The sequence below is a fragment of the Anolis carolinensis genome, chromosome 4, assembly GCF_035594765.1.
Source record: "Anolis carolinensis isolate JA03-04 chromosome 4, rAnoCar3.1.pri, whole genome shotgun sequence".
In the NCBI taxonomy this organism is placed as follows: Eukaryota; Metazoa; Chordata; class Lepidosauria; order Squamata; family Dactyloidae; genus Anolis; species Anolis carolinensis.
Window position 1 is genome coordinate 34,536,648 of NC_085844.1, and position 26,687 is coordinate 34,563,334.

General features: G+C 39.5%; 1 protein-coding gene across 1 annotated transcript; it reads right to left on the reverse strand.

The window, feature by feature from the left end:
• Nucleotides 1-26,687, reverse strand: LOC100558336 (carbonic anhydrase 3). The gene is made up of 7 exons (XM_003219566.4): nt 26,365-26,687; nt 23,662-23,859; nt 14,722-14,840; nt 14,485-14,577; nt 9,960-10,025; nt 7,813-7,968; nt 1-5,110 (listed from the first exon to the last, which is right to left on the reverse strand). The coding sequence occupies exons 1-7, from the start codon at nt 26,399-26,401 to the stop codon at nt 4,991-4,993; spliced, it is 789 nt and encodes a 262-aa protein (XP_003219614.1). The 5' UTR covers nt 26,402-26,687; the 3' UTR covers nt 1-4,990.

The window sequence follows — 26,687 nt, forward strand, 5'->3', positions numbered from 1 at the left end:
CTTTGCTTCAGAGATAAATAGATTTATTTTCGTTGGTTTACAAAAGCAAATATGTAATCATCAGACAATACTATTTGAACTGATCTTACTAAGAAGCAGGAACCCAGTGCAGTAAAAACAGCCCCCAGCAAATAGAGTACATCTTGTGTATTCACAGGATATCTTTTCCAAAAATCCCAAAGATATTTGCACAAATAGGTAAAATTTGGGCAATAGCAAACCCTATTAAACAAATGAGTTCCAGCAGAAACAAACCGTAGAGTTGCTTTAGGCATCATCAAGTCCTCAATCATGACTCTGTGGTCAATTTCTGACAGAATCATACTATAGAATCACCTGGCAGACCAAGAAAATGCCTACAGAGGACATATTTTGCCAGATGCAGGAAACAAAATCACAAGTATTGCTCCTGTAGATATGGAGGTTATACTGTTATACTGTACTTTATTCACAATTTAAGATTTTTAAAGCCAATGTGTATTTTCATTGAAATTTTTGTAAAACCTTTTCAGATGACTACAGTTTAAAAATATCAGCAGGAATTTTGTAGGTGCACTATATGCTAGTAGCTACTTTCTTCAAAAGCCTAGGGTGGTGAAGGAATGCAGACAGAACCTGCCAGTTCTCCATGAACTAATTTCCCAGTGTCTTTCTTCCACCATGAACATTGCCCCTGCTGTCTTTATCCTCTTTTGGCACAGTCGCACTGACATAGTACACATTTAGGATTCTAAACTAAATTGACTGCAATTCTTAAGCAGCTCTTATTTTTGGAAATTTGAAAAGAAATCATAGGCAATATTCTAAGATCTGCATTGGACTAGTACAAAAGTCTATGTCAAAACCCTTAATATTGGCATTTAAGCGTGTGGATTTATATATAAAAAAATTCCCTTTTCAAAATGCATCTGTATATTTCAAAACTGAAATTCCACCAAAAATTTCATGCTAGGAAATTTAATCCCATTTCTCTTAGTAGCCCTCAATAAAAAGCACACCAGCTCCACAGACACAAAATAAATTGCAAAATAATACAGTAAGAGCCAAAATGATTTTTTGGCTCATCAAAAAAAAAAAAAAAGGAGTAAAAACTGGAAATTGTAACATCTTCCCTCCAGAACATCTGTTATAACTTCTCTCCAGAACAACAGTCTACTTTGTAATCACCAAGATTGCCTAGGTATTAAATTCCTGAAAAGATTCATAACAGAAAAATGTACAATTGTACAAGAAAATGAATTATTTTGATATCAAAATTTAAAATTATGCTTGATGGGGAAACTGATCGTGTTTTCTGGAAATATTATTCTTGTCAGTTATTTAGTAGCAAAACTCTATACATGTCTGGTCAAAATTATATCCCATTTAGATTAAACCTGAGTATGTATAGAAGAAGCATGTGACCTCTAGGCGTTGTTGGACTGCAATTTCCATCATTTCTCATCAACAGCAATCCTGGCTGCTAAGACTTACCTCTGAAGGGCTACATGACTTGCACCTTCATATGGGATTGGGATGTACTATACCCTTAGTTTCACTAGAGTGATGATGCAAACTTGTAAGTAAGGGGTGGGGAAAGTAGAATCCATGTGGCACTTGGGACCATTTTGAGATCCCCAAGGGCTTTCCATCAAGATCAACTCAGGAAATTGGTTCCCACATCTTTGCAGCACAGTGCCCCCTTCCCTTAGTAGCTTTAGGCCCTAGTTAAAAACTGACTTTTTTATAAATCACTTCCTTGTTTAAAAGAGTGTAGTATGTGCCTAAAATATAGTGAAATTGCCCATACACTTTTAAGAGCAGACCTGCACAACATTTAGCCAACAGGCCACACACACCCCTCCAAAGGAATTCAGGTAACCTGTGATGGCTGCCAGGTGGAGTGCACCCTGAGCAACAACACCTGCTGCTCCTGCAGGGTCTTTGTCTTAGAAGAAAGGGGTTGCAGAGGTCCATCCCCCCTGCTGCTCTCTCAGGCTTTGGCTACTCCAGGAGCCCCCACTCATTCTCCTCACACTGCCTTTCCCTTCGTTCCTTCGTTCCTTCCTTCCTTCCCTTCTTTCTCCAAACAAATCTCCTCATCCTCCTCTTCCTTTTCTTGAACTGCCAGACTTCAGGCAGGAAAGGAAAGAGCTTCCTAGGTTAAAATTCCTATAGACACCCAACAATGCCTAACTAGTCTGAAAAAAAGAAAGTGGAGAAGGAAGGGGTGGCTGGAAAAAAGGCTTCAGAGAGAGACAGAGAGGGAGAAGATGCAGCACAGAGGGAGGAACTAATTCTGCACCAAGTAGGCAAGAGGCCAAAAGACAAAAAGGCAGAGAAGGGAGGATGCCTCATGACTGATGGTAGTGGCAAGAAGAAAGAGGAAGGACAAGAAGCCAGTAAGATTAGGGAAAAGAGTCATGCAGAGAGAGAGAGAGAGAGAGAGAGAGAGAGAGAGAGAGAGAGAGAGAGAGAGAGAGAGAGAGAAGCAAGAAGCCAAGAGGAGGAGGAAGAAAAATCAAAGAGAGAGGAGGGGGGAATGAACAAGAAGACAGGAGGAAGAAGAGTTCCTCTCAGAGAGAAAGAGAAAGGGAGAAAAAGGAAATAAGAAGCCAGGAGGAGGAAGAGTCCCTCATGCACAGAAAGAGAGATAAAGGGGAACAAGAAGCAAGCATAATCAAGAAGACAGGAGGGGGAAGAAAGAGAGAAGGGAAATAAAAAGCCAGGTGAAGGAGTAGGAGAAAGAAGAGTCCCTCATGCATACCGTGTTTCCCCGAAAATAAGACAGTGTCTTATATTAAGTTTTGCTCCCAAAGATGTGCTAGGTCTTGTTTTCAGGGGATGTCTTATTTTTCCATGAAGAATTCACATTTATTGTTGAACAAAAACATGAACATTTATTATATACTGTACAGTAGTTGTCATCCCAAACCAGCAGAACCAGACAAACTGTGAATCTTATCAAGAATTTCTTGTTACTACCATTATTTCCATGTACAACACTCTATGGTATGTACATGTACCAATCCTGCATGCTCTGGTGTTCTGTTTGGCAGGCGCTGGGCATGCTGCCAAACAAAAACTTTTCTAGGTCTTACTTTCAGGGGAGGCCTTATATTTAGCAATTCAGCAAAACTTCTACTAGGTCTTATTTTTCGGGGATGTCTTATTTTCAGGGAAACAGGGTAGAGAGAGAGAGACAGGGCCGGGGATCAAGAAACCAGGAGGAGGAGGCAGAGAAGAAAGAAGAAAACAAAGAGTCCTTCATGCATAGGGAGAAGGGGAGCAACTTAGTAGCATCTCATATACAGAATGAGAGTATGACGGCCCATTGAGAGTCTCTCCAAACCTTGTGGGAAAACTGGCAAGCTCCTTTTGCTGCTGCTGGGAGGTGAGGTAGGGGAAGGCAAGGCGATGCAGACTGAGTGTCACCAAGGTTCCAGAAGGGGAGCCTTGAGAGTCTCAAGGACAAGGACAAAATGTACTGGGGACTTCCCTGTGGAAATGGAGATGGAGCACCAAATGGCACCTCAGCCACTTCTGCACAATGAGCACCCTCCTTGGTCCCACCGCTACCCTTTCACAGTATTGTGCTTCAAAAAAGTGCCCTTTTTCTGTTAACAAGCCTTCTATTAACCTTTTCTGTTAATCTTCCTTTATTCAAGGTAGCACACTTCATCCCTCAGCCTTTCAAGGGGCCATTAGAGAGCTTCTTGTTTGGCTTTGTGATCCTCCCTTCACACTCACAAGATTTTAATATCCATTGTTAGTCACAACAACACAACTTTAACAGAGGGGGAAAACAAGACCCCCTTTTCTGTTCACTCTTCCCCTTTTTGTCCTGTTAATGCCTCTTCCACAGCTACACTTGCTAATAGGACTGCCTTCAGTTCCACTGAGAGAGGGACATTATGGGAGCGAGTCTGAGGACTCTTCAATCCATAAATATTTTGTAACCATGCATGAAGCCCCTATGAGCATGCCGCCCCAATGGCCCCAGTAATGGGCATGTGGCCCAAAGAAGTTTATCCTTTTTAAATTTTGGCCCCTTACTATTGCCAGGTTGTGCAGGCCTATTCTAGAGAATGCAGGATGCTTTAAGTAAAAATAATGTCTATGGCTGCATGGTGGAAAGGATTAGCCTTCCAAGGTCTCCTATTGAGACAACATGCAGTCTCTGGACCTGAAGTTTCCATGTCCATGGGTATGGTAAATCCACTCCACCTTTTATTAGTTCAAATTCAGAAGGAACTATCCAGGATGCTAAGCCTCATTGGAAATAAAGGGCCCACTCATGCTTCATAACTATAATACCATGATTCCACTTTATCTGCCATGACATCGTTCTGTGAAATCCTGGAGTCCATAGTTTGATGAGGCACTATTGTTCTCTAAATTACAGTTCTAAGCACTATTTTCTAAACTGAAAATTTCAAAATTCCATAGGTTGCTGTTGTGGTTACTAGAGCAGAATCAGTGCATTATAACTTTGCAGTATGAAAGGACATTGGAACAACAGAACATGATCTCTTTTAAAATGAATGTAGTTCAAGAACACCTTAAAATTCAAGAGTATAATTTATTTTTCAGAATTATACTCCCCCCCCAAAAAAAACTCTAGTATTACCAAAGATCACAAACTTAGATCCAATATCTTAATATTGAGATTGTAATTTTTCCCAGAATAATGAGTACATCTCAAGCTACTTGATGTCTAGGACCTGCAAATGTTATAGGGACTGTTAATCAGATTTCTGTCTAATGATTATGGTTGTTTCCCCCTTTCTTTTTTGGAGAACACCAAAGACCAACAGCCAATGGCTCATGAGACCTACAAACATCCAAGGACCATTGGTGAGAGTAGTACTGTTCTACAGGTCTGATGTATTTAGTAACTTGTCCTGTTTCATTGTGCAGATTTTCTGACTCAACAGCACAGTTGGTAAACAGCATGAGTGTAAAATCATAAGATATTCACAACTCAAAATGGTGAACTTCAACAAATATTCTATTGGCACGTAGTCCGGATCATTCTTTGGTTAAGTGGCTGAAGAGGTCTCCAGTTGTCCTCCAGGGGAGAAAAGGGTTCATTTGCTGCATTGCAAGAAAGGGTACGAAACTTTGCCATCTGAAGGGGAATAAAACAGATATGCCATTAAAAACAATCCAGATAAAATGGAACAAAAGAAATGTGTAAGGTAAGAAGCAGATACAGGAACAGAAAGTTGCTGCTCCATGGAGGAAAATGCAGTCCAATACATGCTATACCTCTTTTTGGCTATTTCCCAACTGAGTGAAATCTTGGTTATGCTATACCAGAGATTCTAGAGCTAGTACGGGGAATCTGTGTCTGAACATGGCTGCTATATATGGTGTGGCAATAGCTATGTTTGGCTATAAAGGATTGCCTGAATGTCTTCCTAGCTGTAATGTGCTTCTTTACAGCCACTGGCTTTTCCTTAATTCGTGACCTGTAATTCCTAGTTCTAGACTGAATTAAATGTCCTCTCTTCTTCAGATGGTGATGTGTATTCTGTATTTACTTGAACATGTAATACATTAACCCTCCTTCATAAGGGGGCCTTCCTATACATTCTGCTAAACAGAATAGTTGCTTTTTAAATACTTTTTAGACCATAATGGTGAATGCCGGCTCTCACTTGGATGGTTTTGACCACCAGTCCCTTAGCTGCAGCAAAACAGGAGGGAGTCCTGACTGTCCAGCAGTGCAAAAAAAAAATGGTTTAGCAAATCTATTTGTTCACTGCCAGAGTGCTGTCCAAACTGTATTTATTAAGAATGCATGCTGCTTAATGTGTTTCAGTGACTCTAAGTACATTTAAAAATTATATACTTATGGAGTCTTGGAGACATCATAAATATGGTTCTTTTCTGATGAATTTCTCAAGTGGACTTTCCTGAATATTACCTTCTTTTACTTTTGAATACTAGAAAGGGATAAAAATAGCTTGTTGAAATCTGCTAACGAATGATGCTTGGAATAATGGAGACAGTATGTTAGCAGATTTATTATAATTGCAGCTGATCGACAAGTCTGCACACTTCGCTGCCACATCCATATAATTATTTTCTTCACTATTATAAACAAACAAACAGCAAGGGAAATGGGAAAAATTGGATGGCTAAGGTGTTTCCACTTTCATCTACTCACATTTCAGCTGAGTTCTAAATAAAAAATTGCCTACTACATACCATTATGAAAGCACTACAAACAAGTATATCTGCACAACATTGTGCCAGCTGAAAATGTCAAATACACTTCCAAAAATGGATTTTGCATATCAGATCACTGGCCATGTGCTGATAGAACTTTGCTTATGGACACAGTCATACATTGAGGACCCTTACACACAGGCACTAAAATCTGTTTTGAAGCCGACTCAAGGTCCACAAATGCAGGTTGTAACACACATTTAGCTAGAAACAACAAATTTAAAATTCACTAGATTTCACAGTTCCAGATCAAGTAATTAAAACCCACTGAAGCAGATCAGTGTATATATCATGCAGAGCAGAAATCCAAGACCAAAATGTGGAGTGCTCATGAGGACAGGGCTAGTGCTGAAGCATTCGGAGAAAGAAACTGGATACACAGGTCGGCCAGAAGGTAAACAACCCCCCCCCCCCCCCACACACACACACACACAGGAAACCACAGCATTCCCATGATAATGCTTTTTTTGCTTTGTCTTCCTTCCTTCCACTGTTGGTTCTCATAATCAGGTTACTTCTTATCAGCACATCTTGTCGGATGAAGTAGAAAAAATATTCTTCAGATCAGATCAATCTGTAATCAGTGGGTCTTAGTGGCCACTGTTTCAGCTTACAACTGGTTCATGTGATGCCTGTGTAGTATTTATTTATTTACAGTATTTATAGGTACTCCACAGTGAGCTGGTTCTCTTTAATTTGTGTCCTGACTCAGTTTAAATGGCTGTTTAGAAGCAGCCTCGGGCTGCAGTCTTCGTGGAAGTGGATTGTCAAAATTAACATAACCTAATCGTAGCATGGCAATTACTTTTTTGCATTACAACTCCCATAGTTGTCTGTATGAAGTAAATAGCTTGGAGTGAGAGGCTTCAGAAAAATGACAATTGCTGAACAAGGAAACTGTACCAAAGCCTACCTGCATTTTACATGCAAAGGACATTTCATTAAGACAAACACAGCATTAAAATATATTAGGTACAGGCCAAGGGCTCTTTTTCCCTGGGTGTGTTCTCTTGTCCAGTAAAACTAAGCTAAGTAAATCTCAAAAAAATGAAAACCCCAGTATTTTGATGAAACTGGTCTGTTCCATTAGCCAGAGGAGGCTATTCGCAAGTCAATTTCTATGTTCACCTATATTGGAAGAACGGTTTTGAGAACAAACCAGAAAGCTGGCCTTGATTTTCTGGTAGAACGAATGAATTTGATTCTTCAGCTTCAGAAGTGTTCCAGATTTTCTCAGGATTTATTAACACTGAGAATCCCATGTGGTACAGTAATTTAAGTGCTGGCCTACAGCTCTGAAGCCAGGATTCAAATCCCCACTTAGTCATGGAAACCCACCTTGAACAAATCATACCCTCTTGGCCATATAAAAAGGCAAAGGCACTGCCCCTGAATAAATCATGCAGAAAGAAATGCTATGATAGGGTTATCATACATTGGAAACAACTTGAAGGAACACAGCAACAACAATGAACACTGAACAACAGCTTCTGATTAACGGAGCAAGGCTTTCAGTAAACTGCATGTACAGACTCGGTTTGTATAAAGTACAAATGTGAAAGAAAAAAGAGATGCATGTTCATCACTAAAATTTACCTGTTCCTCACTGACAATTATAGGCTCTTTCAGAATAAGCCAGGTAACACATTCTTCACAGGGCGGTGTTGTGAAGGAGCCTTGGTAGGTATAGTAATTCCGATTTTGCGGAAAAAGAATAGACGGATCAAAGTTTGGAAAAGGAACTTCTTTCCCCTTAAATAAGTAAAAAAATAAATACTTCAGATGAAAAGAGAAGATACAGTTGAGATAATGTATAGACACAGCTGATAAAAAAATTATTCTGGGTATTCCTTCACACAGACGGACACAAGCTATGGGTTTTTATGTGACCATTATTTCAAAACTGGGGAGGAAAGTTCAAAGCTATCTATATTCATCCCACTTCTAAGTCTGGGGGGAATACATCCTCTACCAGCAGTGGCCATGGCCCAAGCAGAAAAGAAGTACCGCATCCTCCTCATGAATGGATAAGACCTGCTGATCTGCTTGGGATATAAGCTACTAGTATATTCTGCCTATTCTGAATTACTGCACAATCTCACTGGTTTGCTTTGTCTTCTCCCATTATTTTCTCAATTTCTTTTATTGGGCTGCTGGATTATCCTAGGTATTTTCACATTACACAATTGCAGCATTATAGAATCATAGAATCATAGAGTTGGCAGAGACTTCATGGGCCATCCAGTCCAAGCCCCTGCCAAGAAGCAGGAAATTGCATTCAAAGCCCCCCGACAGATGGCCATCCAGTCTCTGCTTAAAAGCCTTCAAAGAAGGAGCCTCCACCACACTCCAAGGCAGAGAGTTCCACTGCCGAACAACTCTCACAGTGACGAAGTTCTTCCTAATGTTCAGGTGGAATTTCCTTTCCTGTAGTTTGAAGCCATTGTTCCCCATCCTAGTCTCCAGGGCAGCAGAAAACAAGCTTCCTCCCTCCTCCCTATGACTTCCCCTCACATATTTATACATGTCACCTCTCAGCCTTCTCTTCTGCAGGCTAAACACGCCCTGTTCTTTATGATTCTACTTTAATTGTTATGATTAAACCCCTTTAAAAGGTGTACAAAGTGAAGTACTCATGGGAAGGAGGAAGCTACACAAGACATTGCTACTACTGCCACTCCAATGTATTCAGAAACTATCTATGGTGACCATAATTTGCTGTTCTCCCATACTGTGATATGTTATGATTTGAACATTAAAGATTCAATTGCTGACATAAACACTTACATGGCTGTAACAGATTCATTAGATTTAAATTCAGCAAGGAGTAATAATAAATAATAATACTTTATTTATAACCTGCCCTATCTCCCCGAGGGGACACAGCACAGTTTCCAGTGAAAGTAACAAAATGGCAAACAATCAGTGCCAAAAACAAATAAATAACAAATCAAAACAGTGGATAAAACAATCTTAATATTAAATTATAAAACAACTGAAAAATAACCACAAATTAAATATAGAAATGACACAGCACATCACACACATTTACAACATGATAAACACTTAAAGGTTAAGCTACAAAGTATTAAAAGCTATGATGGTTTCCAACATCCAATGGCGGAGGTAGGTGTCCAATATATTTAGGTGAGGATATATATAAAAATGTACTAGTCCTCCTCTTCGTAAGCTAAACTGCATAAGTGGGGTTTTAAAGGCTTTTTAAAGGATAGGACAGAGGGGGTCATTTTTAGTTATTTAGTGTGGGATTTCCAGAGGTGGGGAGCGATCATGGAGAAGCCCCCTCTCTCGTTCGCACCAACCGTGCTTGAGATGGGGGTGGGACTGAGAGGAGGGCCTCCTCCATAGACCACAGTGTTTGTGCGGGTTTGTATGCAGATATGTAGTTTTCAAACCATTTACAAGTAGCAGTTGTTCTTGTGTAGAAATCTGAAGACACAAGAGAGGAGTTCCTGATCCTACTCTCTTGTGTCTTTTGCTATCTCTGAGTCCTCAGATGTTCAGCTTGCTGGTGAATACTTATCCATCTTACTTCACTGAGAAGATAGCTTGAAAGGGTTCCTTTTTGGAACTGTCTCCCTAAATACCCAGGTATCATGGCTATGCTCCTCATGCCAGATGGTTATTCTGGGCACTAATCTGAAAAATTAATTTTCACAGCCTCTCTTGGGGCCATGTCATATACTGCATTAACAAATTCTTTACAGAATTCTCCTACTTACTTTTGTCTTAATGGCATCTAATTCTTCAATAATTCTTTTCATCTCAGGTTTGGGGTTTTTTCCTACCTGTCATGAAAAAAGCATATGGTGAGTTGCTGACAAAGCCCATTTTTTTCTACCATTAAGCTCTGAATCATAACAACATGTAATAAATAGTAACAACTGTTTTTAAACACCCCATCTGTCCATCAGCAAAATTACAAGAACGTCTCACACAGAAAAAACCCAACACAAATAATACTGGAAAGGTCTTAAAACAACAGAAGATTTAGAATTTTGTAGTTGTCTGATTGCTCATTATACTTGGCTTGTTGTCAATTACCATGCTCAACATAAAAGGAGGACCTAGCTCTGACATCAGTGCGGATATTGGGATTCAAAAGGTAAATACATGTATGATGCAGCTGAAACAGAAGGTAGTAAGACACCATTGAAAAGTAGTAAGAAAAAAATGTAATAAGCTGGGCAATGGAGATGAGATAACTGGAGTTTTGCTAGCTGCCACCAAGCAACCGATGTCCTGTAATAGGCCAGGAAGGTTATCTAGGCTAGATAAACTAAAAAGCAAGATAACTGTGTAAACTTCTTGCATGGCAGCTATTAAAGAAGGGCTGCCAGACCAGCGGAATCTCCAAAAGGATTCCTTGGTGACAGCCAGCCCAAGAGAGCATGGCTAAGAGAAGAAAAGACATGGAAACACACACACAAGTCGGATTGCAGCTGTAAACCACAGGTTTTACCGCTGTCCTTAGCCAGCAAGCTGTTTCGTTTTTTTTAAACATCCCAACATCCCTGAACATTTTTACAAGTCTAAGGAAAGGAGCAAAGAAAACAAGAAGTTCAAAACCCTAATTGTGGAAGGAGAGAAGAAGGTGAAATAACATGAAAGCAGAAACACAATTAACCACAAGTATCCTGAAAGATAATGTTTTAATGATTTTCTAAAGAGTATCTGGCTTTGAAACAAACCAGTAAAAGATGCATAGTAAAAGCAATTAGTCAAGCAGACAAGATTGATCTGAACTGTAAATAAGGGAAGATAAAAGAGTGAGCGAGAAAAAGCTCCCTCGCAATATAAATAACCTCTAAATGGAATTATAATACTATTTGGTTAAATAATTTCAGAAGAATCTTGCCTCATTGTGATTTATAATTTGCCAGTCCAAAGAGATGGATTATGGTTTCTTGGGAATTTGACCCTTTAAAAAGCTGGTTAGTATAACCCTGTAGTTCCCAAACTTTGATCCTCCACGTGTATTGGACTTCTATTCCTAGAAATCTGAACAGCTGGTAAACTGGTCTAGAAACTACTGGTCTAACCAGAGTTATCACTCCCTAAGGAATCTGAGAAATCTCTTTTTCAATAACTAGCAATAGAAAATATAACAAAAACATTACTATCAATTCTGCCAAGAGAAGGACAAGATAAATAAAAGGATGTCTGTGTATACAGATTCAGAAGAAAATATAGATTCAGAAGTGGGAACAAAACCCCTAGAAAGAAAGTTTGAGAAACCTGTCCTCAGGAGCTATTTGGAAAAGTCTTTAAAATAGACTATAAACATTTATTATATTGAGTGATTTGGTTCGATCAGTAGAGTTTCTGAAATAGCCAAATTCAATAAATTAAATTGCGCTCCAATGTGTGAGGTATGAAAATTTGGCTTTTAATCAAATAAATATATATAAGGACCAGGAAAATGAGAACACAAGAGATGGGGATGGAAAATGTTATACACACACACACACACACACACACACACACACATATACTGTACTTGTATTTTTATTAAGCATCCACCCAAAATGTTATGAAAGCAGCATCAACTAATAAGATTGGAATGGACTACATAAAATGGGTTGGTTATATAGAATTATTTAAATCTGATCTAATACAAAAAGAGAGAAAGTATGGTAATGATGAAATGATATACAATAAAGGCTTGTTTATATAAATACTAATCTACTAGAACTTTAAACCAACTGTAGAATTTTCTCTGTAGATAAAAATAAACAAAGAAAATAATTAAGTGAAATAATCTGCCATGAATAATCAAGATTAATTTCCAATGTAGAAGAACTGGAAAAAGATACGAAGATCATGAGATAGTGTGAGAAGACACAAGAAGATACTATCAACAGATTTAAAATTAAAAGTGTTAAGAGTTGAAGGGGGCAAGGGACCTGATTTCATTTGATAAATAAATAAATAATGATAATATAAAGAATAGTTTGATTGAATAAATAGCCTTAGTTTTTAGTGTTATAAGAAATCCACTGAAGAATCTGTCATGAGAAAACACAGAATGACAAGCAAGGAAATAGAACCCAGCAATAAATAGCCCATCACTTCCTTAGATATGCAAAAGAGAATCAATTGAAGGCCTGGAATGTCGAGCCAAGGAACTCACAAGACAGTTAAGCCAAAAGCAAGTCTCCCATGTAGACAGTTCAAACAAAATATTGTTTAATGGATTGGACCAAAATTGATGGTTCAAAGGAAGGGAAAAGGCCCAGATGGTATACTGATATATTGAATGACCGTAATTGGGAAATTGTGCTTTCCTGAACTGTTTTGATAAGCATGGGAGGATAAAAGGTGAATGGAACAGAAGGAGAGCCTGGGGAAAGGGTTTTTGGGAAGGTGTGAAATGTCCTTGAAAATCCTATAAAGCCCCACCCGAGCTGCGTCTTGAGGTGGCACTTCCTTTTCATGCTGTCCACAGGTCTCTATTTTGTAAAAGAATGTTGTATATTTCATTTCCTCACCTCTGAACCTCATTTCGAAAACCGGCTTTGGAGTTTTAAAAGGGCCCAAGCCACTTCAGCATTTTATGAAATGTGTGTTAAAGGAATATTGAAGCCTTGGTTGTAATAATATTTTTTAAAAGAACTCCCCATGCCCCAATAACCCCCACCCTCTTTGTTTTTTACTTGTGACATATTAGGTATTTGTAAAAATGCAACCAATAACAAATCTACTATCCTCAACTTCCAAAAAGTAAATAAATACCTACTCCAAAGAGTTTCCTAGTACTCCAGGGCAGTTTTATGGTGTCTGAGAAGTTGTAAGAAGGAAAGGCCATCACCAATCCTGGCAGAAGCACTGGGATACAGTCAATGTATGCCACTGGATATGGTTACTGGGACTTTTTCTTAAATAGACATGCAGTTACATGATAATCAAACCAATTACCGTTAGAACTGCACTCCTAAAACTCACTCACTAGTGAGCAGGTCTCATGGATTTCAGGAGGAGTTGCTTCCAATTAAACCTGCCTAATGCTGCTGGAGAGGTGTTGTAACTTCACTTAGCAGTACTGCTCAGTTATAATCAATATAATTGCTACCCATAATGTCATACCAGAAGAAACCTGTGGTGCTTCAAACTCTTACACTGTAATTAGAAACAACAGCACACTGGGTGGGATTTCTAGATTTGTCTGTGAGACAGCAGATCTGTATGCCTATGTACGTTGCAGAAGTACAATTGGTAATATGTTTCATTGAATCCAATTGACTTTATACGCAGATAAGAGTATATAGGACTACAGATTGTGTTTTACTAGTTAGACAAATACTTTGGACACAATGTAATATGGAGGCCAATTGATTAAATTGTTAATCTCTATTAAAGCAGTGCTTTTTAAACTACCTGATGTGGGGGATCAGTAGTTTTTCCTCCATGTGTCAGGGACTGATAGCACATTTGTGCTAATTTCCTACAATTATTTCTTTCTTTCCTGGAAACTCTCCAAAGGCCAGCATCAGCCCATAGACTTCCCTTTTCAGTAGCACTGAACTAGAGCAATGGTTTTCAACCTGTGGATCCCCCATATGTTTTGGCCTTCAACTCCCAGAAATCCTAACAGCTGGTAAACTGGCTGGGATTTCTGGGAGTTGTAGGCCAAAATACCTGGAGACCCACAGGTTGAGAACCACTAAACTACAGTTTACCAACTGAATAAATGACATGGACACTTATGTAATTTTTTTTAAAAATCAATGAGTCTACCCTGGTTGAGACATAACAACTTGATTGAACCCAATGAGTAATAGCAGAGAATGTCCCCCCTCCCCCCAGAATTGGGCAGAAAGAAGGAAAGATAACTAAAAATGTTCATAGCTATATCAAAAAACAGATTAAATTTTGAGTCCGGGTTATCTGAAAAGACAAGATTCTCCCATACAAATTGTGCTGAGGCTTCAAAATCTGTGGAGAGAGAACATTCTCTTTATCTCATCTTTGTCTCTTTAAACTTCTGAGGGATTTGAGAAGATAACACCTTTCTATTCCAGCAGGCTTTGGGCAATTATCTAGACATAAAAGACATTTGCTTGCACTGAACATTACCATTGGTGTTACTGATGTAGTTGTTTCGAATAACTTAATTTGTGGAGTAACTTTATAATTGGTTTAATTGCATTTTCATATTGGTAAGTTAGCTTGCCTTTTAATTAGTTTGTAAGTTGCTTTGGATCTCGGTTCTGAGAGAAAAGAAGAATACAAATCAAATCAGCTTACCTTCAAAAACATTGCCAAAATGGCCGCACCATCATTTTTTCTACAAGCATCGAGATAATTGCTATATTTGGAACACCAGTGTACCAACTGAATCTGAAACAAGGAAAATACAAATGCTGTCACTTGGCAGGAATGCTAATAATGCATTACTAACATCACACGATAATGTCCTAAGTGGGGAGAAACATTAAGATAATAAGTGCGTATATAAGTAAATAAATACCTAAATGGACTCACCTCTCCCGCATGCCTTTGCAAATCCACAACATGTTCCGAGCCTTTGTCATCTGTAGAACCCCAGTGTATGAGCAGCTGACGCAGCCTATAAATATTTGGAAGTGGTCCTCCTCTCAGTACTGCAATAAAGAGTTTAAATTAGAATCCAAACATCTCAAAGGATTGTGTGTGTCAAAATAAAAGGCACAACCAGGTGCTTCTTTATTTTATTTATTGGTTACATTATATCCTTCCCTGAGCTCTATGAAAGCCAGCATGGCATAGGAGTTTGGGTGTTGGACTATGACTCAAGACCAGGGTTCAATTCCCCATTTAGCCATGGAAAACTATTGCGTGACATCTGGAATGTCACACAATCTCAGCCCTAGAAAACCCTGTAATAGGTTCATGTTAGAGTGACCATAATAGGTTCACATTAGAGTCACCGTCGGTCATATATGACTTGAAGACACACAAGAACAACCTGAGCAATATGGATTTACACATCTCCACATTTATCCATACAGAAAGCTTGTGAGGTAGATGGGGCTGAGTGCAACAGGAACCTAGATCTCCCAGATTCCAGGCTAACATTACCCCTTCACCACACTTGCACATAGTATAAACACCTTTATTTAAGAGGCAATTATTATTTAAGAGTAAATATGGCTGCTATCCACTGCCTTTCATAAAGAAATTATCAGCCAGTATCTGGGTTCTCTAATAGATGACAAGACAAAAGAATCAGGATAGCTGATAGCTCCCATAATAATCCAGCCTCCATGACCACTACCAAGCCAGCAGGAAGTATATCTTTTCAAAACTCTGCCTGGTAGGCTGCTCAGATAATACTTTGATCGTCTATTCATCTCTTCTCTTCCCAGGCCTGATACTCCAAGAAGGATTAGATGGCTGGGTCTAGTAATCTCTTCAATGTTCTACAACAATACACTATAAAAATTCAAAATGCTGGCTCAACTGATCCACCGACAGTCCTACCAGGACATGCTGATGGGCAAGGTAGTCTATCGGTAGTCCTTCAGAGGGTGTTTTGCTGAGCAGCAATTCAAACAGTGGACTACAAGCAAATAAATCTCCAAAGTAAATAAACTACAGATTATAGGGTTACTTTGCTTCAGGATAAAATAGAACCAGCTATTTGTATATCAGTTGATGTTAGTGAAAAGGCAGAGGTATAAGGATAAAGATGAGTGGGAGAAAGAGGCAATGGTATGTGAAAAAGAAGACAAATATAGCCAGGATAACTTGGATGAGAGAAGAAGATACAGTAGAGTCTCACTTATCCAACACTCGCTTATCCAATGTTCTGGATTATCCAACGCTTTTTTGATGTTTTCAATACATCGTGATATTTTCGTGCCAAGTTCGTAAATACAGTAATTTCTACATAGAATTACTATGTATTGAACTACTTTTTCTGTCAAATTTGTGGTATAACATCATGTTTTGGTGCTTAATTTGTAAAAGCATAACCTAATTTGATGTTTAATAGGCTTTTCCTTAATCCCTCCCTATTATCCAACATATTCGCTTATCCAACGTTCTGCCAGCTCGTTTATGTTGGATAAGTGAGACTCTACTGTAAAAAATTACAAAAGAAAGGGAGGGTGAAAAAGATGAATCCAAATAAATAGGATGAAAAGTAGTGAAAGCAACAAGGAAGGAGACAATGGGCAGAGCTACACAGTGGTACAACCTACAAGCATTTCACACCAAGAAAGGAAGCTGTATACAACTGCAACAATTTAGGAGAGGAGGGAGAAAGCAGCAATCCTACAGCATTCAATCACTCTCAAGGGAGAACTTCTGTTAGAATTTTCACACTTTTTGCTGAGTCCGGGTCTGAAACTTTGAGGAAAGTTTGGGGAGGGGGGAGTGTGCATGATAAGCCAACAAGTGGGTGCTATGAAGAAATTACAACAGCCCCTTCAATATCATCTGCAGCCAGGGCTGTAGCCAGAAAAAAATTTTGGGAGGGATTTTGAAAATTTGGGGGGGGGGGGTTGAACCTCTGACCCACCCGCCCCACCAGGTTCAGACCTGTCAATATCTGCTTGAGATAGTGCCTGGAGGGACTCTTAATATTTTACATCTTATAGACTTAGCATGGGGATTTGGTTAACCAGTTAAAATTCATGAGTAAACCAGGTTTTTTTTTAACCTGAAAATTTGGGGGGGGGGGTTTGAACCCCCTAACCCCCCCCCCCCTCGCTACAGGCCTGTCTGCAGCAGCAATGACTGGCAACACACATGACATGAACACACTTGTCAGGTCACTTCATTTGCTCTAAGATTCTCTCTTGCCTTGAAAATCAGAGAAACCCTGAGATTTGAGAACCCTAGTTAAAACAGTGAAAGAGTAATGTTTCTGCAATCTAGATATGGTCCTGGGGAATAACTAGCCAATCAGCTTGATGTCAGTACCAGGAAACATTTGACAAGTGTTAACTAAAAATCTGCTTGTGTTTCTCATGATCAAATTCTTTGATCATTATTTCAATCAGATTTCATTTTTTTCTTAGTTCAATTAGTAAAGGGAGAACCTAGATATAAAATGTCAAGCATATTTCTAACTATATCCTTTGGATATGTTAAGAACAATTTATGGAGATTGCTGGTAACATGATGGACCTGAAATACAGTTTCTTTTGTCTTTCTAAAGTGCAAAGATACCAAAATCAGTAAATTTGGGGGAGATGGAGTGTTTCTGAGCTAGGAGAAGATGTATGGATATAAATGCAAGGGATTTCATTTTGATGTATTGAAAATTAACATGAAAACAATTCAGAGCATTGTATTTATCTTCTAACACACACACACACAGTCCCAAACATCTGGTCCTCTTACAGCTTCTATCACTTTGGCCAATGGTCAGAGAATCACTGTTCTAAAGAAACCTACATTTTCTAAACTGACATTCACTTGACATTAAATTTCAGTATTTCTAGGATTAGGTTGAATCTTTCTCATTGGCGAGTTAAGCTGTGATTCAAATAATTAAAACAGAATCCTTCAGAGAAGTCTAAAATCTTATCAGCTCTGCTGTGAGGTAGGTTAGACAAAGAAATTGTGACTGACATAAAATAACACATAACTCTTCTGTCATAGGGAAAAACGTTAGCTGTTAAGGCACACAAAGCACCTAACCAGTGGCACTGTAGATGTCATTGAAGTGACACAATCCTGCGTTAGAACAATAATAGCTCAAGCTTGTCATCTATGAGTAAATTATATGTCACTATGTGGGTATCAAGTGAGACTGGGCACTTGCCCAATCTTCACACTCTGCTTATCTATTAATAGAGTCTGCTTCCTAACCTAATGAAGAATCAAAGATAATGACAAGAAAAACACTTGTAAAATACAAGTAGACATTTCACAGCACAGGAAAGGGCTTTGACATTTTGCTTTGTTTTCCTTTTCAAAGACCATGAGTACAAAACATAAGCCAACACCACAACAGATTAGCTACATACTACTGTTCTTCTCACTAATCGGATGCAAAGAGGGCAAAATGGTTGCCTCTGGAAATGAATCAGAGCCATTACAAAGCAGAAGTGGAGCATGATACAGAGCTTCCTTCTTTTGTTCTGTATTGAATCACATTGGTCATTGGATCAACACCAGTCACAGGAGACTCTCGCTTACTCTCAGGATAGCAAGGTTACCTAAGAGGCACAGAGCAATACATGTGGCCCACACAGCTCTGACCCACTTCCAACACCACATCTCTCTTGGGAGATCTTGGGATCTAGGTTCCTCCTCAACACATTGCAAAACCCCTCCCTCTGTAAAACAGACCTATCATCCTCTTGATAAACAGTAGGTTCAGAGGGATGGTTGATACAGAAAACACTCATTTTGGATCTCTAATTCCACCAAAAGTACAGGTAGATATGACATCTGGGGATCCACCATTAAATAACACTGCCTTTTTAAAAAAAGTTTGGTCAGTTCTTCAAGGTGGTACAGCTTCTTATACATCACCTGAAAAGAATGCGCTTATCTCCTTTAAATATGCCTTATGTAAATTTAGGAAAAAAAATACTGTATTAATAAAACAAAAAAGAAATATACATTTAGCTTCCAACCATCTCCATAACCATAACACATAACCCAGAAGTCAACATATTATTCATATCACTAGGAGCCCCCGGTGTCGCAGTAAGTTAAAGCCTTGTGACTTGAAGGTTGGGTTGCTGACCTGAAGGCTGCCAGGTACAAATCCAACCCAGGGAGAGCGTGGATGAGCTCTATCAGATCCAGCTCCATGCAGGAACATGAGAGAAGCCTTCCACAAGGATGGTAAAAACATCAAAAACATCTGGGCATCCCTGGGCAACATCCTTGCAGACGGCCAATTCTCTCACACCAGAAGCGACTTGCCATTCCTTAAGTCGCTCCTAACACACAACAAAATTCATATCACTTTGCAGAAATCTAATTTAAAAAATCCAATAACAAAAGTCACCAATGATTTCTCCCTAATCAAAGTTGTTAGTTTGTCCATTTTTGCTATGTCCATCGATTCCAAAAATAAAGCAATGCCACTTTTTCTAAGCACAAACAACTAGCAATACTGATCAGGCTTTTAGTGCCTGAGAATTTGGAGAGCTGACAGAACAGGCTTGACAAAGATGAAGCTACTGAGAAATGTCCTGGCATAGCATTTTACCAGTGAACCTCATTCTTGACCTACAATACCCTGGTTCCACTGTTCTAACCCTAGGTCTCCTGAGATACTAAACCGATCTTTTATTTGCAGCCTAAAAAGGTAAAGGAGCCCACGTCTCCTGGGATGGAAAGCTAATATAACCCATTGTCCTGTGGCAATCCCAGATGGCCTTTTCTTTGAACAACATTCAAGTTCTTTGACCTCCAGCAACAGCATGGAATTTCAAAGTTAATGCTACCACACAACTTAAATCCTTCTGTGCTGGAACATGTCAAGTCTACTGTCAGTGATTGATATCCAATGTGCTGGAACACCCAAGGATAAAACATGTGTTAAGCACAGGGCAAAAGGCTTAGCTTCGCCTTTCCTTTTGTTGGCACAGAGATGCTTGCTCACGCAAAGCACTCTCTCCCTTTGGACTGTGTAATTCTTCTCATTCCAATTGGTATATAGATGCACTCATACAAAAATAAATCACCATCACCAGAAAACAATTATGTAAAGATCTCAAAGTCCCATATGAAGAGTGCATACATTCTTGCACATGACAAATAAGGACATGAACACAGAACAAAACAAAAGGCAAGAGAGGCCCAGCAGCAAAGAGCTAGAATAAAGAATAAAATTCCCACTAGACTAAGTGTTATAACCCAATAAGTATGTTCTGGTGGTTTGTCTTTTAGCACATATGCCGAAGCTAGGGCACAACAATGATTACAGGTTGACTCTCCCTTTCGCAAAATCCTTGGGATCCAAAGTTTTTCAAACTGTTTTTTCTTCATATTTTGGAAAACTTCAATTTGCATAAAGTGAATAAGGCGTGGTGGGGAATGGGCTAGTCACACATCTAGCCAGGGCTGTAACCAAGGGGGGGGGGGAGTTAGCGGTTCAACCCCCCCCCCCCCCCAAAAATCAGTTTTTTTAACTTGGTTTACTCATGAATTTTAACTGGTTAACCAAAATCCCCATGAGTGTCAACTGAAGTTTATCAATGGATCCTGATTTCTAAATTATTTTGCGTTATGGAACTACTCTTCATGATTCGCTAAAAAAAAGTTTCAACCATCACCACCACCACCATCACCACCCCACCCCCCGAATTTTTTTTCTGGCTTTGGCCCTGCATCTAGCATCCACTGAGTTTAAGTCAAAGAGCCATGATGCAGAGAGGAGGAGAACTCCACTTAAAAGTTATATAAAAAGCAGATGTCTGTGATCCTTTCTCAATTGTCAACTTACATTTCTCCTTTTTAGAAAAGTAGCCAAGAAGTAAAAGGACCCTCCAACCCCCCCCCCCCCAAAAAAAACCTTTTTAATTCTGTCTGGGCTGGATACAAGCGACCAATACTTTTACTCCCACTCTGTTTGTAAGGCTCCCGCCTTGCCCCAACATTTGCAGACACTGGGTGTTTGACTAGCCCCCTTTCCCAGAGGAGGAAATTTGAATATGGCAGCACAACTTTCAGGTTTTGGAGGATTTAAGATTTCCAGATAAGGGAGAATCAATCTGCCGTAGCACAACAAGAAGAAACATAAATGTAGCCACAGCATTTCAACAACTTCACAAGTAATACCACAAGGAGATATGCTGTTACAACTATTTAGGATCTGTATACAAAGTCCTAATACTTAAATATTTGAAGCACTTTCAGGAAAATCTGGAAGCAGCTGCATATGAGAACTCCCTTGAGAACTGCAGCTTCAGAGTGCAATTGAAATGAACAAACAAACATAAAACCCACTTAATTTATGGCTGAGATCAAAGGGACTGAAACTAGACATATTCTTCTGAAAAGTCATGTTGCAAACTCTTGTCAAAATTCTAGCCTTCCCTGTCTCTACAGCCATAATGCATTTTGGTGCCTTCCAAAAAAGATTTTTTTTTCTTATCTGATCCAACTCTGTATATTTTACTATACAAAAGTATTATCCTTATTTATAGGCTAAAAATTGCTAAGTATTCACTTCAGTATCTTTTCTTCTCAGGGAGAAAAATCAGTTTGAAGGAAAATTACATTGACCAATAAGAATGACTTTAATGTGTATTTTCAGAAACATGTCCTTAGTATTATACAGTAGAGTCTCACTTATCCAACATAAATGGGCCGGCAGAATGTTGGATAAGCGAATATGTTGGATAAAAAGGAGGGATTAAGGAAAAGCCTATTAAACATCAAATTAGGTTACGATTTTACAAATTAAGCACCAAAACATCATGTTATACAACAAATTTGACAGAAAAAGTAGTTCAATACGCAGTAATGTTACGTAGTAATTACTGTATTTACGAATTTAGCACCAAAATATCACGATGTATTGAAAACATTTGACTACAACAATGGTTGGATAATCCAGAACGTTGGATAAGTGAGACTCTACTGTATTAGCAAAATCAAGGAGGTGGAAATAATCTGATGGATTTGCTAGACTGCAAACATACAGCTGAGAATATAATGAGTAAGACGTGACTTTGGCATGTCTTTTCTCATGCTTATTAATTAGAATATTATGTTTTTTTCTTGAACTCCCACAAAGTACTGTAGGTAAATCCCGCCACATAAAAAGGTAAGATTAAAACCCCTTCTGTCAATGCATAGTGGTCCTCATCTACCCAACGAGTACAAATAAAAAAAAGTTAATGTATCACAGGGTTTAAGCGTAAAATACTTCAACAATCCATCTGTTGGATTGCAGCCTTAAACAACAAATTTCCATAGGAATATGCCTCATTGAACAAAGGGATACTTCTACTGCATCCTAGGGTCTTCTGTGAACAGGAGTCCTTCCTCTCTATGTTTTAGTATGCAAAAATATTACCAGTCTAATTATATAGTTCTTCATCTCTTAGAAACAACAACCATATACCTGACCAATTTGAGATCTACTAACATTAGATCAGCATCACATGCCTATCTGGTGACATTCAAGCTTTAAATAACAAAGACCTTTGTCTGGAAAGTACCCTGTTGGAAACTGTTATTATTTACTACATTTCTTGAATGCCTTTTAAAACAAACAAAGAAAAATAAAAAAAAAACCAAAGCAAGTGTTAAAATAAAATACATGACCATAACACAGAGCAACATCTCCCCTAGCCTAGAACAAATAATAGGTATTAATACTTGGCCCAAAGCACATCTTTTAAAATCAGCATCTTGCCACAAACTCTTCATATCTCCACCATTGTGGGAGCTTGATTATAAAATATATGAGCATGTAAATAAAATGTGGAGCTAGTAGATGAGTAAAATATAGCTCCACAAAGGACAATGGGGAGCACGAGCAATTTGCTCCTTCATAACACAATAAGAGCCAAATGTTTCTCTCAGTCCTCTAAAAATGGATGAACTGATTTGTAGATATTTTGCACTTGCTGTCAGTCTTTCATTTTCTTAGAGAAATGCAAAACAGTAACATCACAGACTGTAAAACAGGGACTGTACTAATGGAATAACCATATATAAAGAAAAAGAGGGGATTTTAACAACTCGGTGATGTGCTTTTTTACATGGAACCAGGTCACATCCAGATCAATCATGGTTGCTCTCAGATGTATGTCTTCAGGTCACCTGTTGACATAATGATCCCATGAATTTCCTAGGTTTTTCTTAGGCTAGTAATATTCAGAGTGGGTTTTCCAGTTCCTTCCTATGAAATATAGCCTACAGTACTGCACATTTATTAGCTGTCTCTTATCCAATTACTAAACAGGGCTGAATGTGCTTAGCACCTAAGATCAGATAGGGTCTGGTGCCTTTACAGTATTTATGCATGGGCACACATACATAATTGCCACCCCAAACAATTATATTTTGAGCATCCAACAAATACCGAGTTGAAAACTTTGGTAGCCTTTCCTTCTTCCATTTCTCCTTAGAGCAGAGGTGGGCAGAGTGCGGCCCTGGAGTTGTACACATCCTACAAAGGTCGTTCTTGACCCTTCAGACTCCCCAAATCAACCTGCTTGGAGAGATGGATGAGGTAGAGCTTACAAACGATAGTTTTTTTGGTATCTGAAGGCTAGAGCGTTGGTAGGGAAACATTCCAAAGGTCCCTCTCATAGGCCCTACCCACAATACTTGAAGGTTACAGCACCAGGACATAGACATTTTAGGAGTCCTTCTCAGAGGGCATGCACATCAAATTTTGACCATTCATAAAATCCTAAAGCTAACAATGAGTATTTTTTAATAAATGGCATTAGAAAATCTATACCCAGGCTATGCTGGGTCCATGAGCCAGGAATAGATAAAACAGGAACTTACCTGAGCGATCAAATGTGTCATCAAATGCAATCCGGCAACCTTTCCCCGTGTTCTTTATGGTCTTAGATGCACCTGGATCATAACCAGTAAACCAAGGCAACAGAATAGGGTCACTGTGGACATGCTTGGTAAGGATTGCTACAGGTGATTGATTACTCCCTCCAGCAAACGGATAAGCTTCACGCCAGCGATCCGGACCTAGGAGGAGGAGCAGATCCACAAGGCATGATCTCACAATTCCCTTCACTCTGTTCTTGTAAATAGCTAAGCATATAATTGCTTGCATTAATAGAAAAGCAATTAATATATTATAAAGGATTACAGTTGTTAAAGGGATCAAGCCCTTTGGTTTGATAACAAAAGGAAAAAAAAACACACGTCTTCAAAGCTCAAGTGCCAGATAACTAAAATCCAGCTGCTCGTTTTACTCACTGGAAAGGCATTTTATTATTACATTTGTTGTTCCAGGCAACTTAGTTTAGGTTGGGATTTTATCCACAGCCAGTGCAGTGCAATACAATGATGAACTGGTTTAACTGCACAAGACACTCAAGGAACAAGGACACTCCAGTATGTTAGAGTGGACCTGTGTCTGCATATCTTTCTGAGATTAGCACAAGATGGCAGACAACCCAGACAAACACTTGCACAATGAGATTTTGGAGTCTTCCTTACACAACCCAATAAAAAGTGCACGAGTTTCCATAACTAGCCAAATATGCAAGTGGAAGTCACCAATAAAGTAGTACCATTGCCTTCACAATAACCCTATGGGACAGATTAAATAAGCAGGTTTGGAACCTGGGTCTTCCACAAGCTAATCTAACACCAACGCCCCACGCTTGCACTCAGCACATGAGTGTAACATTTAGGTTATCAAGTGAAATTGGGGGACAGGGTTTGATTGAGTAGTAGAGGGGATTTCAGCAGTACTGCTGTCATGAAATCATTCAGAAAATTCCTCTTCTACATAACCATTCAAAGTACAGCCCTATCCCTTATTTCACCTGAATCCACTGGGAAAAGAGGATCTTGAAAGCACATACATACCCACATTTTCAAGTGCTCGTTAAATGGCTGGTTTTTTTTGAAAAAAAATATTTTGGGAAAAGCCCAATCTATTTTAGCCAATGTATATATTCCAATGGCCTCCTTCAGGGATTACATAAAAAGCAAATAAAATAAAAATGAAAAACGATGCCATATAAAGGGGCAAGGGATCCTAAGAAGTGGGATGAATTTTATGATGCAAAAGAGGGACACCCCCCCCCAAATGAGAGCAGAGAGGACTTCACTCCATAAATGGGAAATTCTGAGCCTAAATCAAGGGTTTCCCCCCCCCCCCCCCTAATATTTGCCCTGGCAATATGTAAGTGGCAAGTATTAAAAAATATTAGTACTGTATTACTATAATAGTATATAGAGTATATATAGTATACAGTGTAGCACCAAAATATGCCTACACACACACACACACACACACGTGTACATACATATATATGAACATTATGCATGTACATGTTTTGTGTATGCATGTATGTATGTGTGTGCATCTATCTATCTATCTATCTACACACACATAAATTATTTGGAAATGTTGCCTTTTTTGAATTGATGTTTCCAGAACAGTATCAGCTTTATCTCAGGAAAGTTCTGGGAGCTGCATATATATACATGCTCTGTGTATTCATGCATGGTGGGGTGTTGTGGCCTCTTCCAGTTCTATGATTCCATGATAGTACATGCCAAAGAAGTGTGACAGCAGGCATTGTTTCACTGCTGTGAATTCTATGTACACCACTCTGAGTCTTGTTCAAGAAAGATTGCCAGTACTGTAATTAAAATATCTGTCATATCTGCTGTAATGAGTAAAATACAGGTGAAGGCAAGGAAAATTTTGGAACTCTGTAGTAGTAAACACACACACTTTGCAAGCAGACTATCCCAGTTTCAACACTGTTCAGGAAACCAGCAAGTGGAAGAGATGGAGAAAGAGCCAGACCCTGAAGAGCTGCTTGACATAGGGAGCTCATCGGCCTGTAGACGTTGGACTCCAATTCACATCAGCCCTGACCAGCCTGGCCTTTAGTAAAGGATGGTAGTAGTTCAATGTGTTCTCGAAGGCTTTCATGGACAGAATCACAGGGTTGTTGTGTGTTTTTCAGGCTGCATGGCCATGTTCCAGAAGCATTCTCTACTGAGAATGCTCCTCACAACCTCAGAGGTATATATACATACCTCACAACCTCTCACAACCTCTGAGGATGCCTGCCATAGATGTGGGCAAAACATCAGGAGAGAATGCTTTTGGAACATGGCCATACAGCCCGGAAAACACACAATAACCCGATGGTAGTAATTGTTGCTCATCAACATTTGAAGGGAAACATGATAATCAATGAGGAAAAATAGCAGGCCAGAAGTTGGGAGTTGAAGTCCTAAACACTTGGAGGGCCGAAGTTTGCCCATGCCTGGTCTGGAAACACTCAAGATGCATGAGCCCAGATAAAAAATCCAAATCTCTGCCTGCCTCATTTTCCCATCCCAAGCCTTAATTCGCCTTCTCTCCACTCTGGGAGGTCTTGGGAAAGAGGTCCTTTCCGGAGTTCCTTTTGAAGAGGAGCACCGTGCGTTTTAATGCACTGCCTCCTTTTCTCCCCACAGATCTCGAGAGGGAGCTGCAGGTCTGTCCCTGCGACTCACCTTTATCCTTCCCGTATCCCCACGGCGCGTGGGTCATGGTCTCAGCTCGGGGGCCTTTGGGCTCGGGCTCCTTTCGCCAGCGGGTCGGCACCAGGCTGGCAGCGGACCCGCGCTGCCCCGGCCATTTATATGGGCGCCCACCCCAGACGCCTTGGGCAGGAACCGGGCGGCAGAGGGGAGGGGGATCGCCCTGTTCCGAGGGGAGGAGCCCTGCCACGGAGCCCCTCGACGGCCCCGAAACCTCCAAGGTTTCCTCGCAGGTTGCAAAGAGCGATCAGAGCCCTTGGGTTGTGCAGAAGGGAAAAGGGGCTCCCAATGCCTGC